The 16,383-nt window shown below is 31.6% G+C and overlaps 1 protein-coding gene across 1 annotated transcript; it reads left to right on the top strand.

The window, feature by feature from the left end:
• Window positions 1–1,040: 1,040 nt before the first annotated feature.
• On the top strand, window positions 1,041–10,869 carry LOC111027914. The gene is made up of 11 exons (XM_022306417.1): window positions 1,041–1,362; window positions 5,802–5,934; window positions 6,019–6,161; window positions 6,266–6,541; window positions 6,629–6,723; window positions 6,800–6,977; window positions 7,313–7,691; window positions 8,475–8,647; window positions 8,725–8,954; window positions 9,073–9,277; window positions 9,686–10,869. The coding sequence occupies exons 1-11, from the start codon at window positions 1,296–1,298 to the stop codon at window positions 9,880–9,882; spliced, it is 2,076 nt and encodes a 691-aa protein (XP_022162109.1). The 5' UTR covers window positions 1,041–1,295; the 3' UTR covers window positions 9,883–10,869.
• Window positions 10,870–16,383: the final 5,514 nt, after the last annotated feature.

Below are 16,383 nucleotides of genomic sequence, written 5' to 3'. Positions count from 1 at the left end.
ATAAGTCGTTATAACCAAATGTCGTTGTATAAATGTACTTATGAACTTTTGCCAGGGCCTTGAAATTAACGTCGTTATACCCCATAATATTTCGTTATGACCGCCGTCATTATAAATGGTATACCGGCTGTATTACATTATTGGATTACTGCCTTGGCTGATTGTGGCGATCTATGAATGGAAAATTTGTCTTTCGTTCGACGACTGGCCTGAGACGTCCAGAACCATCTGCTGCGAGTAGATTTTCAGATGTGCATCCCGACGATGCACCTAGTTTAGAAGAGGGGGGAACGTCCTTGTCACGATGTATCGTCCGTTTCGTATCGAATTATCTTATTATTTTTGAATCGCGTTAAATGCATACCATACGCTGGTGTTCCGCCAAGTCATTGCAAACTTGTATAGTCGCAGTAATGAAGCAACACAAACAAGCTGACACCGCGGTCCGCGTATTCTGCATAGGTATAATAACAGCAGGTTCCTGCGTAATGCGTCATAATGTAACACGATATTATATTGTCATAAACGACCTAATATTGACTTAAATTGTGAATGTTCCTCGTAATCGCAGAGACGGGCTATAGTTTATTGGGTCTCGTACTGTCGTCTGCAGGAGTGAGACTTGATGCATCTTGCGCCCGGATAATTTTTCTGTTCCAAGTACTTCCCGGTTTTATACCGGGTACTTAAACTAAGCTGGAGAAAAAGATCATCTCTTCGGCTGGTGACGCGTGATGGGTTACCTACGTATATCTACCTACGCATATAATTATTAGTCTGTCGGCCGCCCTACCGCCCGTCGGCTAGAATCGCGGAAAACCGACCGCGGCACTTACACAACAACAACAACAACAACAGTCATAACAATTATAACAATCGTATTATTATAACCATTAGAGACGTGCTGCAGTCCGCGGTGACGTCAACGTCGGCGTCGACGACAGAGCACGTGACCCGCCGCAAGGCCGCGTCGCCCGCCCGTCCGCCCGCCCTAGGTCCGCGTAGATTCGCCGTGGCCGCGGCCGACGAGCACGCCGTCGTTTAAACGATCGCCAACGTGCGTGCCGCCAACACACGCGCGCGCGCAACCGTCCGCCGACAGTAATATTTCGCCAACACTTGCGACCCGTCCGGCAGCAGATCGACCGCTCCAGCACGACGACAACCGCGATAATTGTACCTACATAAATCGAATAATTAACAGCGACGGCAAATAGTCACTAAAACAATTGTGTAGGTAATTATAACGCGATCGCGATCGACGCGGGTGCTCCGACCGTCGACGCCGCCGCGCCATGGAATCGCGCGGGGCGCTGCTGCTGTTGGTCGTGTACGTCGCGGCGTTCCAGCGACCGGCGCACGGTAAGTCTGAAAACATCGTCCCGGGACGGCGGAGTTCTTCTTGTCTTGTCCTCTCTTTTTTGGGTTTACTTTAGATGTACAATGTGTACGTCATAGGTATTGCTTTGAGATGCACAAAGAGCCCCGCAGTTGATTCGTACCGAAATCGACCCAAAATATATGCGACGCGTAATTAGCACCGACACTTTTGCAATGTACGCTCGTAACAATTTGTCCTTAAACAAAGATATTATTTGATTTGCGCCGTCTCCGGTAGACAGTGAAACACATGAATTGAGATTTGCGCCGAAATTCGATTAATCTATCATTTTTTTTTCTGATAGTACGGGTTTCGATGGTATACTTAATATTGAGATTGTATGTATGAGAAGCTATCAACACAAAATATTCCATTTTAGTTACTCGCCGATGATTTCACGAATCTATTCACACCTTTCTAAAGTACGTCAGTATAATTGATTTTAAAAGCTGCCCGACAACAATGACAACATAATATATGAAAAACATACATACTAGGATGTATATAGAATTATAATAATTAATACAAAATGTTATAAATTAATAAATGTAATAGTGTAATACTGTGTAGTAACGCGATTGCGATCGATCGAACGTCAAACTCTGTAATGATTGGTGCAAATTACAAACACTAATTTCGGCTACCTGCGATGGCGCAAATAACAATGTATAATATCTTTATTTTGGTGAAAATTACAAGCTTTCATATAAAACCGACTTGACACTATACCCAGTTTCGAGTCAAATTCAGTAAGTCTAAATATACGAATATAATATAATAGGTAACAAAATGTGAACAATTTTCTGGCCCATTAAAAACGGTAAGTTTGCCTATCAATATTTTGTTCTTATGCGAAACTATCCACCTTGTGACCTCACATCCCAAATGCCGCTTATGGGTGCATCTACCTTGTTAAGGAACCCAAATTGTTCAGGTTATTGAATGAAAAAAAAATGTTAAACACCATTCATAACTTATTATAAGATATGTTTAACAACTCTAAAAAGTTTTTAAAAAAGGATTTGTGTTAAATGTTTTACGCTATTCACATTATGCGGCAGTCGGTACACTTGAATACTTGACCCGGGTGCCGTGTGGACTCGCAGTGTGAGTTAGCCAACCAGAAACTTTTCGAAAAATGTTTTGGTGGATCTCCCGTAATAGTATTTATTTTTCTTTGAATGGGTACTTTATTTACCCGTCAATATAATATTGTATACAAATATCAATAAAAAATATTAAAATGTCCTTGCAGCACACATTAATCGTCTCGATTTGAAAATGTACCTATCTTTTTATCTGATCTGACGGTCATTTTTGTTTTATTTTTGTTCTTGGGTCGACCGGATGAAACCACGAGTTAAAATATAGGTTTTCTATCCTTTATCTTATATTTGTAATGCTATAACTTGTAAGTAAGTACCTACGTGATAATTGTATATATTATTGTACAATTGTACACATTATTAAACCTGTGCTCTTGTGAAATCTGTCGGAACCGATAAATACGTTACTGTGTTACTACTTACTTAAACTATTACGTGCCACATAACTATTATTAATTTATGACCCAAACATTACCAACATATCTAAACGCGGAATAATATTGATTTACTCAGATCTTGCTCAAATCTATTCCTTAAAAGTTCGGTTTCTGATTTATATTTAACTATCATATTGAGCACTTGAAAATTATTATTAAAATATTATTATTAATACTATAGATATATTTCGTTTTTGATCTCACTATTAAGCAACAATTCAGGAATAAGGAATTTTAATTATTGGATTGGCCATTATAGGAATAAAATTAATCGATTATGTTTGCAACATTTATGTCACTTACTATAATTTACAATAGAATTACTACTTTTTAGAACAAATAATAAATGTAACTGAAGTCAAAAAGTCAAAAACTTAGATTGGTCATTTTAGACCAAAGCCACGGGACACGGATATAAATATTTAATGAATTCTTAAATAATGGTTAAACTTTAAATTATACCATATAATAACGTGATATATTATATCAAAAACATAATAGAATTTTCAAAAAAGTAATTCGATTACAATAGTCGATAAATCTAATCATAATTTGTGAATGCATTATATAGTGTTCACTATATTATTATAGTGATGATCGTTATGACCACCACTTACGTTGATTTGCAAGCTGAAGATATTAATGATATTAAATTTATGAGTGATATTCTGTTTTCCGTAAAGGATCTGAGAAAAAAAACATTAAAAAATGGGTTTCTATTCCTTTTTTTTGATTGATGTGACATATGGGCGTTTGGTGTATCTGGCAGTTAACATTTCTGACCTTTTTTTGTTTATTTGATGTATTAATATAATATTAGCCATTAGATATTTATATATATATATAGAAATTTAGTTATTATCATATTAGTAGGTAATCAATATTGTATGCTTTCGTTGCTGATAGTTTTTAAGGCATTCAAATTTGGACCCAACTGCAATAATCATAAATTAAACATATTTAACAAAATATAAGCTACCTGTACAGAATAAGATGAGTGTAGTTGTTATACATGATTTACTGCAATGTGACACGAAAACATTTACTAATAAAAAAAATAGTGTCACACAAATGTCTAGAGGCTGTTGCACTAATAACTATAATAAGTGATAAATATTCACAGATTATGCTATGCTTACAGGTATGTAAAATACTACATCTTCATGCATCCATTCTTTCCGTTAGCTACTATAACGAATATTTAATAACTCGACTCTATAGCAAAGATATTGTTACATTTTTATGGTTAGGTATAACTCCTGCTGTAAATGATCTCATTTTTAATTTGTGTCGTACATTCGTTCGTATACATACCATAAAATATATAATTGAATTTTACTCGAAAACTTTTTTAGTAAATTGTAATAACAATAGTTGTATTTTTGGACTATCGCATTAGTAGTTCTACAAAGTTTCATTATACTCTTAGTACATTAATTAACTTTATTAATTCTTATTTCGTGATTTATTTAATGTTCTCGGCACGTTATTTATCTAAATTAAAGAACGAAATTAAATAATCATACTAACTTAACAAATGTTAGATCAACAAAATAAATTTGCTTACTACCTAATTAAAACGACGTTCGAAACAGAAAATCGTTAAAGAATTATTAGTTGTTTAATTGCCACACTGAATATAATATATAAACACTTATTTATTAAACAGACATGATCAGCGGGAGCTTACAATATTTATATCACGAAATTGATCATGACACATGGTATTTTATAAAATAAGCATTCATTGTTTTCAACTGAGACCACCTGTGTTATATAATAATACAACGTGAAAATAATACACAATTGAGTTGACCTTCAAAATTAGATATACCGCACGCCTACAAAGTGTATTGTTAAGTTTTTCATATACTGTCATTTCGGTATACTTTCGCTTTTTTTTAGTTGAAAAGAACAACTTGGATAGATATGAAAATTTCATAATTTCAGACTTTTATAAGCATAAATTGTTTCTTTTTTTTAACTAATATACCTATCTACTATTGTTGTGTGCTATCTCTACATTGTTATTACTCATTGCAATTTAAAATTAACATAGTAGGAAGGCATACAATTTTGAATTTGCTTGCATTTACATATTATAGTTTTTATCCCGTGATATATAATATAATAGCGACGGACACGTTTTTGAATAACTGACAAGCAAAAGTTGTTTTACCTGCGACGTGAGTCAAATTTGTAGACACTTCTACATTACTGATTAATGATTTAACTCGGATGCAGACACAATGTTATTAAATTATTGGCTTTATGATATGAAACAAATGTCTAAAGCCACTACACTGCCTCCGTGGCTGTGTATAATAAACCGCGTGGTCAGCGTTCAGAATTTTCTCGTTATTCGCCAAATTAAATAATATCGTGTAAGTAAACATATTTCACTAGTAATTTATAACCACCTGAACCACGGCCGCGGAATGGTTGAGTATATTTTCAACTATTCGGTATATTGTGGTAACGGGTTAACCACACGCGGTTCTCACGGAATACGGAGACAGTGTATTAGCAGCCCCTTTATGCCATTACAATGATAGACATAATACAGTAGAACCCGCCTAATTTGGGCACCGGTTAATACATGCAAAATGGTCTGGTCTTAATTCCAATGTATACTACAACTAATTATTCGGTTTATACGTCCAACCGCTTATTGTGGGCAAATGAGTTAGGTCCCCCGGGGATCCCTAGGTGTCCACATTAAGCAGAAACCACTGCGTTATGATGACAAACCATTTCAATCGATCGGTTATATTTAAAAATACATAATATGTAATTATTGTTAATAATGTACCTGTACCCTTGAAATAATAATTATGATATTATTCAAACTCTGATTTTTTTTTTTTTTAATTACAGGTCAAGACTGTCCAGATGGCGTTCCGGTAACGTACGTCAAATACAGCAATTCTGCTCCGAGATCTGTGGTACAGCCGATCTTATTGTACGCCAGCACTCCCGGAGTCGCCATAACGGCAGAATGTTACAACAGGTAACAATTAAAAACCACACGATCGCTTTAAACGTTTTCATCCGTCTGGTATTATTGACATCCGTAAATAATTTTGAATTGTAGATGTAGAAAGTCTGTGGACTGCGCCGGATTCATAATAGATTACACGTCAACATCGTGTTACCGAGTGCCCAACATGGGAAGTTCCACCGACAATATTGTCGTGACCCCAAATGTAAACTTTTTTAGGAAAGCCTGTCTCCGCGGTAAGTGCTCGGTATATATTTTGTACGACCGTGCTAGTCAAATATTTGCCCGCGACGTATAGGAAAGCCAACGTCATAAATATTTGATGTATTTATATTATTAGTTCCCGAATCATGTAACCGAAGAGCCTGGCCAATCGAGGTATCCATGGACTACGAAATAAGCGGTTTTCAATACTCGGTCGTGCCCAATGTCGGCGACAAATGGCGATGTGCCCAACTGTGTATTGACCAAAACAACTGTAAGTCAGCCAACTACTTTCGTTTAACCAAGATGTGTTCTTTGAACTCCGAAACCCGTAATACCAAACCCACTGCGTTCAATCCAAGTCGGAGTCAAGTCGAATATTTAGAAAACGAATGCGCCAACACACTGCCAGGTTAAAAAAATATACACTATTTCATACCTTATACTTATTATATAAAATATGATATAGAAGTATTAAACAACGATTTGATTACTTAAGGTGCAAATCAAATCAGTTCATGCTGGCACGAACCTGTATATGATAGAACTTTACAACAAGTGGACTTACAAGTAGAAAACATTAATATTGAACAAGTATGAAGTCACAGCGAAGAATAATTAATTAAAAAATAAATGGCTATTAATTATTATTATTTTATTATGTATATAGTGCAAAGAGAGATGTGAATCGGAACAATATTTTAGCTGCAGAGGTTATACTTTTAAATGCCCTACGGATGGGTTTGGCGGGACTCTTTGTCTTTTACATGGTGACGATACAAGCACAGCTGGCTCACTCATTCCATCGCCATGTTCCACTTATATAGAAAGAATCACTTGCATCGATTGTAAGACAACATTTATTTTTCCGAACTTATCGACTCGAAACATATTTAAACGTGCCTATACTAATCACTCATTAAAAGTAATTGTATTAGATTTCCAATTATATTTTTAGCCCGGTACACATAATTATTATATAGTTTGATGTATAATATTATATTGATATTATACAAATAGGTATATAAATTCCTTGAATATTCTGTACGACTTTTGTTTTGCTTGTACGTGAAGAAATTTTTGGACCAATCATATAGGTATCCCCCTCGTGATGATAATATTTAAGACGGGCGCCTAATATGAGTAAAAAAAAAAAAAATCACATTGAAAAATTGTATTTCAGTGAGCGTCTCGTGTAGCGATGATTCAATGATTGTGTCGTTAAGATCCCAGGGCTTCAAGGGCCGAATGTTTGTACTAGGAAGGCCAGAAGAATGCGGCGTTAACGGTCGCCATACAGACATGACAACGATTACCCTACCGATCGTTGAAAACCACACTCAACGCAATCGCTGTGACGTCGTTGTGGCTAAATCGGCAAACAGCAACAGGAAATTGGCTACAGCTGTTGTCGTAGTACAACACCATCCGATCATACAAACCGTCGGCGATCGGGTGACAAAAGTGTCGTGTGCTGTGGGTTCAAGTCCCCATCCGTCGTTCTTGGCGTCTAGACCGCAGAACATCACTTTAGACGCCACGTTTGGTGTGGCAGAACCGAGGTATGCATAGTATTTTGATGAGCACGTGATATCTCGACACCGTAATTTACAAATGTCATGCTCGGGTAAGATGGTTTTCAAAACATGTAATCATTACCAATCGGGATGAATGTTCGATGATTAGGATTAATAAAAAAAAAAGTATTCTAAATATTCAAACTTTTCGGACAACGGTTTTCGTACAATATTTAGGTAGCCACGTAATATCAGCAAATATATTCAGAATAATTTTACATGCACACTAATTTTTTATTATGATCGGTAGGTAGCGAATATAAACAGTAGTCATCGCTCTTCGGTGTCTGTTTTTCAGAACCGATGAATCGTTTTTTTTTTTTTTTTACAGCACATTAGTGCAGCACATGCTCTATAGAAAATACTATTATGTTTATTACACAGTTTCATCATTTGTTTGTATGATTAATTACATTTTTCTTTATATTGTTATTGTTTTTAAGACAATTATAAACAGTTGAAATTATACGCTTAGTTATAATTTTATATTTTAGTGTGATCATTAGAAGGTGTTAAATTGTATATAAAAATTATCAAACAATTAAAAACTATAGATTATTACTTTTAAAATACTTTTTGAAATTAGCAGTTTTAAAGTACTTAGTTCAACTGTATTATAATTTTATTAATCCAAATTCTGCATTTTGAATACGACCAATAGTATGACAATTATTATTATTATTATTACTACTATTATTATTATTATTATCATCATTATTATTATTATTATTATTATTATTATTATTATTATTATTATTGATCTAATAGCATACACAACACAATATACAACGACGGTGGGTACGATCCGAATGGCTTGGTTGGTTCGGCAAATCAAGTCGCTAAGATGAGAATTTTGGAAGTGGGACGAAACGTAAAACAAGTATCTGAAGTGAAACTTGGCGATGAATTGGAACTCCGGATTGATGTGAATCAACCATATAGTAAGGCATTTCCTTTTATCGCTTTGATCGTATATTGACACATAAATACTTAATTACGTCTGAAACAATTGTTTCAGACGCGACACAATTAAGAGCAGGACACTTGATTGCTAGTTCTGGAGATGGTCTGGACTCCTTGTTACTTTTAGACTGGAGAGGATGTCCTCCAGAACCATCGACATTTCCGGTTTTGAATTTAACACCACCAAATTCAATGGTCGCAAGATTCAAAGCATTCCGATTTCCTTCGTCGCCTGTACTGCGGTTTAGTCTCATGATGATGTTTTGTGATCAGCTGTGTAAGCCAGTAAGTATATTTAAAGTATTTTAGGTTTTTTTTTATAATTATTTAGTTAATTTTTTTTTATTGGATTTGTTTCGAAACACATGTTGCATCGCTTAATGTCTTGTAATTCGTTTTACAGAGTGATTGTGGAAACGGACAAGTGTCACATGGTCGACGAAAGCGTGATGTACATACCTCAGAAACTAAGACAAAAGAAGTCCCATTACAACTAGCAATCGTAGTACGTTCTCTTGAAGAACAAGAAGAAATTATAGCCAGTCAAAGCCAAATTAGTAATAGTAACAATAATAATGACAGAACAGCTAGAAGATTGGAAGCTTCAGGTATGAATCAAACTATTATTTTCAACTACATCTAAATTGTAAATTTTAAACTTCGAAAATTGAGGAGTTATGCCATATATATAAACCATTAACAGTTATTCCATTATCATAGACATATCAAAATATAAATAGTACGATAAAATTAATTATCAGCTTACTTATTTTAGTAATTAATTATTTAATAATATTTAATCTTCGATGTGATGTTTAGACTATATTACTTAGTAAAATTTATTTTTTTTATTTATCAACACAATTAATATGTATTATTAGGTACTATGTTATAAATAAACCAATAATTTTAATATGTAAATTAATCAATTGTTATAATTTAATTTTTTTTAATGTTTATGTAAATAATGAATACTATATTCTAATCAACAATTAATTATGTTATATTTTTTACAGTAATTCGAAACAATGAATGGTGCATTACTTGGCCAATAGGATTAGCGATCGCTATAATTCTAATCACTATGCAGACATTAATGGTGTTAGGCTGTTGGTCATTTTTTCGACGATCAAATCAAAAGGTCATTAATGATCGTGTGACTTTAAACTCTGACTTTCAACCAAGGCATGTCACTTGGGCCGACCACCAATAAATGCCTATGAAATTTACCTAAAATGATTTTGTTTGTACTTATGTACGTTTACCATTTTTTTTTTATGTATCGTATATAATTATATCCAATAACTTTATGTACAAATTAATTATTTTATTACCAAAAATATATTTATTTTTTAAGAATCGACGGGAATACAACAAAACGTTAAGTTGTAAATTAAAAATAATTGTATACAGAGTGATACACCTAATCATTAAGCATGCTCACCCATATGTACTACTTTAATTAAGCATATTTTATTCAAATTCTTTTTTTCAATTTCTTAAGCGGTACTCTTAGATTGTGTGTGCCATTTTAAGAGTGTAGCGATGAATAATTTTTTTTCAAATGAGATCAGATCGTATTTATTACAAATTACTAAGCAGATGATTTTTTCTTACTACTTAGTTTCTAAGTTTTAGTCTCGTGTACATAGAACGTTAATGTGTCCAAAATCCATGATAATATGATAATATGTTTACATGTAACGACAATTTGAAAATTTAATCTATTCTATTTAATCTAATAGCATTTTATAATTTATAAAAATTATCTGAATAGATCTAATACTTTATGCTAAATATTAAATCTATTTTGTGCAGGTATAGCGGTTAGACAGGGTTACATTGATGGTAGGTATTAACAATCTAAGTAATTGAATATGTTATGATATTTAGGTAACAAAAAATCAAAATTTGAATTTGAATAAATGCATTGTTAAAGGATGAGACAGAGTGAGCATGCTTAGTGAATTACCCTGTTTATACTATGTTATTGTCGTATAAGCTAATCAAAAGCATATTTTTTTAATAGAATTTCGAAATAAGGTATTTTAGGTATTATGAATTATAATTTATGATTATTAAATACAAGAACATATCAAATATTACTACCAAAAATTAGTTAAGATTAATTTAGCAACAATGCTATTCAGAGTACCCACGACCAGTGACAGTTTGTTATTGTCCCATCTTTGTTTATCGAGCCAATATGAAAATTAAAACATAAAGTTTAAACCTAAAAAATGTCCACCTGGTGAACGAATACACAAGTGGTGTATTATGTTTCTTGTCTATTAACCTAAATTTAATAACAAATACAATATAGTAAATTTGCTAATAAATTAGTTTGTAATAAAATATTATAAAACTGATACAGTGTTGCGAAATATACGAAAATTTCAAGTTGGTATATGTATATATAATAAAAAAACAAGTGTTGCTAACTCTATGAGTATTATTAATATTAATTTTTTTTTTTATAAAATAGATTCATGATATTTTGTATAAATTATTTAATTATTAATAATTAATTGTAAAAATAAGGTATTATAATTTATTGGATTCGTATGAAAATTAAATATATGTTTCAATTTCCATCAAGTTCTATCTAGCTTTGTCGATTCATCTATAATTTATTGTAATAATAAATATCCTGACTAACTTCAAATGTGTATATGTTAAGTGCATAATACACTATACCCCCTACACATTACAGGCATACTATGTACTTATGTGGGTTTCAGCACGTGCACAAGATCAGCCCGGTCCATTTCCTATTGTTTTCAATTTACCTGAAAACCTGTTTACCATAGGTACTCAATGTATTGAAACGAAATCTTATTTGTATACAATATAAAATTATCGATTAATCTTAAAGTGTTTTTAACGAAATATAGGTAATAATATATAAGTAGATATTTCATTAAAACAAATTAAAACACACAATAATATTGTCACGAGGTTTAAAAATATCAATTCGTAATACGTTAATGTTTGATTTTTTGCCAATCGAATTTATGTGTTTTTAATTTTTTATACCAATACTCGCAATACTTATATGAGCAATAATAAGTCTGCAATAATCGTTGGTATACGTTTAAGAAAACAACAAAAAATATAGCACAGAAAGCTAAAAATTTGTTTTGTTGATGAAAAGAAGGGAAATTAAAAATGCTGTAATTTTTTTTACTTCGGTTTTTTTCATGTTTATATAATTTTTTTCTCATTTGGTCATATTTTCATATTACATGAACTATACAATGGAAAACTATAGTTTTATTTTTACCGAATATCGATTATCGACTTGTTTCCCATCGAGTCGCATTCGCATAATTTTATAATCTATTTAAAAATATTTAAATATATCCCAAGTCGTGTTTTTCAGTTTACTTTTTGTCTACTTTTTTACGCGTTTTTTTTTACTTTAGTAACATCAATATATTTTCAATTCGTGGAATTATTTCTTTTAGTACCTACACTTGGAATTAAATGAACACACGTCACTACGCCAGTCGATCGTTTTTCCCTTTTTCGTTTATATTTTATTATTTTGTCATTTTTGTAGAATATTTTTATCTCATATATAACTCGATATTCCAGAAAATATTTTAATGCATATTTTATATACGTTGTTGACTGCTTATACAATAATCTATCCCTATTCCCAAGTGATAAGTATTAAATATTTTTCATTAATTTCTTAAAATAGTATTTGTACAGGAAAATTGAGTTATAATTGCGAATTTTTCGTCATCGTCAATGAGTGTTTCATTAAAAAGTGTAATCTTGAACATTTCTTTTTCTTTAGATTTGTAACTATACTAATGGAGGATATAAGGATGGCCGCTCGGTGAATTAGATCCTCTGATTTTCGTTTATAATAGAGCCTGACGTCTTGCGATGTTCTTAAACTTTTTTAAACTTTTTATATTCTTTATTGTTGACTGCCGCTGCTTCTTTAGATCAACTCCAGTCGGGCGCTCTGTATATAGTTCACAAACAAGCTAATAATAAAATGAGAGCCCTGAAATAATCTTTCACGAAAATGTAATTATAATAATGAATTTATAGTCGGTTTTGAATGCAGTAGGTACATCCGTTAATTACACATAATAATATTATATACACTATACATAATTGACCGGACTTGTAACTAGACAGCTATAGTCTAACATAGTTCTACTACTCTATTTGTATTACTATTACTATAATTATTATTTATTGCCTACCTCACGAACGGATGTAACAGAAATCGAATACCCCCAAGTATAATGTAAAATATTACACACCTTTATATTATATCATTCTTGTTGATCGGGCAACTGCCCGTCGAAATAAACAAATATTTTGACAAAATGTTTCCAAGAGGGAGCAGAAAATATAATATACTTTAGCTAGTCTGCAGGTTAATTTACATATGAAATGTATTATAATTCTTGTTTATAAATTGTTAATTATATTGAAATCCGTGGGAATGCGTTCAAGAAGCAAAGTCAGTAAAAAATATTCCTAAGAGCAAATCTTGATAGACAAACTTCAAAACCTATAGGTTTGCATTTTGTGTTCGACTGTGATTTAATTCAGTCTATATAATATCGAGTCTTGCAATTTGTGTACCTGCAAGATAGGCACATAATATGCTACGATGCAATTTGTTGTTTATTTATGCGACACACTCAACCATAGTCGACTTGTCCTTCGCAACATTTTTTTACCAAAAGTTATTTTTTTTTAAACACATAATAATAGTAAGTACCTACAGTAATTATTGACATAAGTTTTCATTACCTCATCTACCTAATAGATTTTACTGAAGGTAATGATAATATCCTAGAATATATTAATGAACGGGAAAAGGTAAAAATTAAGGGATGCACTTTGTGTATGTGTAAATATTATATAATTAATAATAGCAAGTACTTGAAACTAATAAGAGGAAATGAAGCCCCCGGTTCAATGCCAATGGCAAAATCGTCATACGCCGAAACCACAGCTAACCCACTACCACCCTAGCAACCACTGTACAGTGCACATTCATCACCAAATTCCTCGAAGAATTGAAATCAATCCTCAACTTTCATCTTCTAATTGCACTCATATCCGTATTAAACAAGATCCCACACCCATTCCATAACATACACACACACACGCACACGCACACGCACACATGCGCACACACACACATAATACTACCTTGCATAGCCTTGCATCCATATCATGTTATTTAAATATTTAGTGGCATAGACCATAGTATATTATAAGTAGTTATGTTTTATTGTTAAGTTAAGATATTCAATTAATTGTCGAACTATAACAACTTTTAGTCGAAGCTCAAATAAGTGTAAAAAAAAACAGAGTACCTAAAATTATTAACCAAAGTTTTCATTACCTATCTATACATTTTACTGATGGTAATGCTAATATCCTAAAATGTATTTAACCGGAAAGGGTAAAAATCACAACTTTTAGGCTGTAGTTTGTGTGTGCATAAATATTATATAGTTAATTTTGGGTAGGAACAGGATTAAAATCAAACATATTTTTAAAATATACATAATATAAGTACTTACATACAACAAACAACATCGCGCTTATATAAAAAAAATAAATCCTAATGAAAACACATAAATATCAATTATGAGATTGAAATTTCCTGGAAACAGTTAATGGAATATTAAAATAAGTGAACTTTTATAATTTATTTCATGAAGTCAGAATACGATACATCAATAAATTTATCCATAGTTTTTTCACTCATAAACTTTTCTTCGTAAAACAATTTTCTCATTTTTTTAATCACTCGAAAAAATATGAAAAATATAATTTGCCAAAAGTATCACATAATAATTTCAGTTTTATTATCTTATCCCTTAGGTACATAAAACAATTTACTAAAGTTGAAATTTAATTTATTACACTTTATGTAAATACCAAAACAAACGTAAATTATCTCATACCATTGAATAATATCGTATTAAATATACTTAAAAACTTTTAAACTTATAAATGTGTATATTTAATTTTCTTAAAAAGTAAAATGTATTAGTCATGTCATTAATTATGTAATAGTTTTTATTTTAATAATATAACCGTGCGAAAACTGACCATAATAAAATACATACATTTTAGCTTTAATAATAATAATGTATTCCGATTTTTTAAGATAATGAGATTAATATACATTTTTATATAAACCGAATATTGCTTTAAGCAGTGAAGTCAAAGCATCAAAATAATAAAATATGAATGATTCAAAAGTTTAAATGTTATACAGTGATAACTATTTAGATATATGCTTAAATAATAGTATAAAAAATAGAATTATTAAAATGTTTTGTACACATTCAGTAGGTATATTATAAAACAGATTCTGTAACAATAATAAATAAATAATACAAATAATTGAGTCAATTCAAAATCGTTTTTTTTCTTTTTTGTGAATAGTGTCGTACTTTAGATTTGGAATACCGTATACATGTACATAGTAATGTACGTCAACCTCACTTCTCTTATAAGCCAATATTAGCTTTTTTAAACCTCGAATCATTGCGGGGACAAGAAGGATAAAGTTATATCTCTGCTTTATTTTCAAACTACTCAACGGACTTATTATGTATTGTTCAATTTTACTTGCCAAATTATATATGTTTCGATTCCTAGTTGTTGACAAGTAAATACTTTCTAAGTAAGTACCATTTCAGTCTACAAACTATATTAAAGTCTTAAACCTATTAATGCTCCCTGTTAAAGATGTACGAAATTAGTAAATCAGTATACCCTATAATATTCAAAAATGTCCATGCGTTGATGTTTTTAATTTATATTTAAATAGGCAATTTACTTTCTTAAATGGTCTGTATCTGATATATAATCTTAGTATAAATTGTATACTTACAGGCTACAACCGTATTCCAAACTGTCTACCGTATTTTTATTTTTACTATTGGGAAACTGCGTGTCTAAGTAGATAAATAAAAATGAAATAGAATAATTGTTTAGTGTGCCTACTTAATCAGTTGCATTTTGTATTTTTGTTTATAATAATCTGTATACGGATAACGGCTGTTAATGATTCGAATATTTCAAACTAATAAGTATTAATTTCAGTTGTTTGAAGAATTTAGGGCAATCGAGTAATTTGGCAATTACTATACAACGTTTTGCCAACTCAGCTCAACTGCAGTATATAAAATGTAAAAAAACTTAATACGTACAATTTAGGCACTTTTGTTTTTAAATTTATTTATTTTTTTTTACCTATCCCGTGCTCTTGATTTTGGTAACGAATATTTATATATCATCGTCTAGTAAAAAAAACAAGAAATCACGCTGAAAAATTTAATTTTATGGTTAATCGCTGTCGACTCCACATTTCGCATGAATTCGATTTTTCGAAAACAAGAATATTTGTCAAAAAGTTATACAAACAATTGAAAATTATATTTTATAAATCATTGATGGACTTAATATAGTATAGGTAATAACATACTTGCTTACACATGTATATATATATATATATATATATATATATAGATTATAGGTACAAGTGAATGTGACTAGCGAGTACGTGACGGTGACACATTGTGATGGCGTCTTAGCAAATAAATACATTTGTTAACGGATTCAATAACAGATTTAATAACACGCGTGTTCGCAATTCCAAAACCAATTAGAACAGCGCCCAGACTTAACTGCAGTAGCAAGTTTAAATCGTTTA

Source organism: Myzus persicae, unplaced genomic scaffold, assembly GCF_001856785.1.
Source record: "Myzus persicae strain clone G006 unplaced genomic scaffold, MPER_G0061.0, whole genome shotgun sequence".
In the NCBI taxonomy this organism is placed as follows: Eukaryota; Metazoa; Arthropoda; class Insecta; order Hemiptera; family Aphididae; genus Myzus; species Myzus persicae.
This window is presented reverse-complemented; position numbering and strand designations above follow the sequence as displayed.

Bases quoted from the DNA above. Each gene is read 5' to 3' on its own strand.
- LOC111027914 (XM_022306417.1), top strand. From the start codon at position 1,296: ATGGAATCGCGCGGGGCGCTGCTGCTGTTGGTCGTGTACGTCGCGGCG. The intron at 7,692-8,474 runs GTATGCATAGTA...TTGATCTAATAG, and splicing joins TTTGGTGTGGCAGAACCGAG to CATACACAACACAATATACA. The intron at 9,278-9,685 runs GTATGAATCAAA...TATTTTTTACAG, and splicing joins TAGAAGATTGGAAGCTTCAG to TAATTCGAAACAATGAATGG.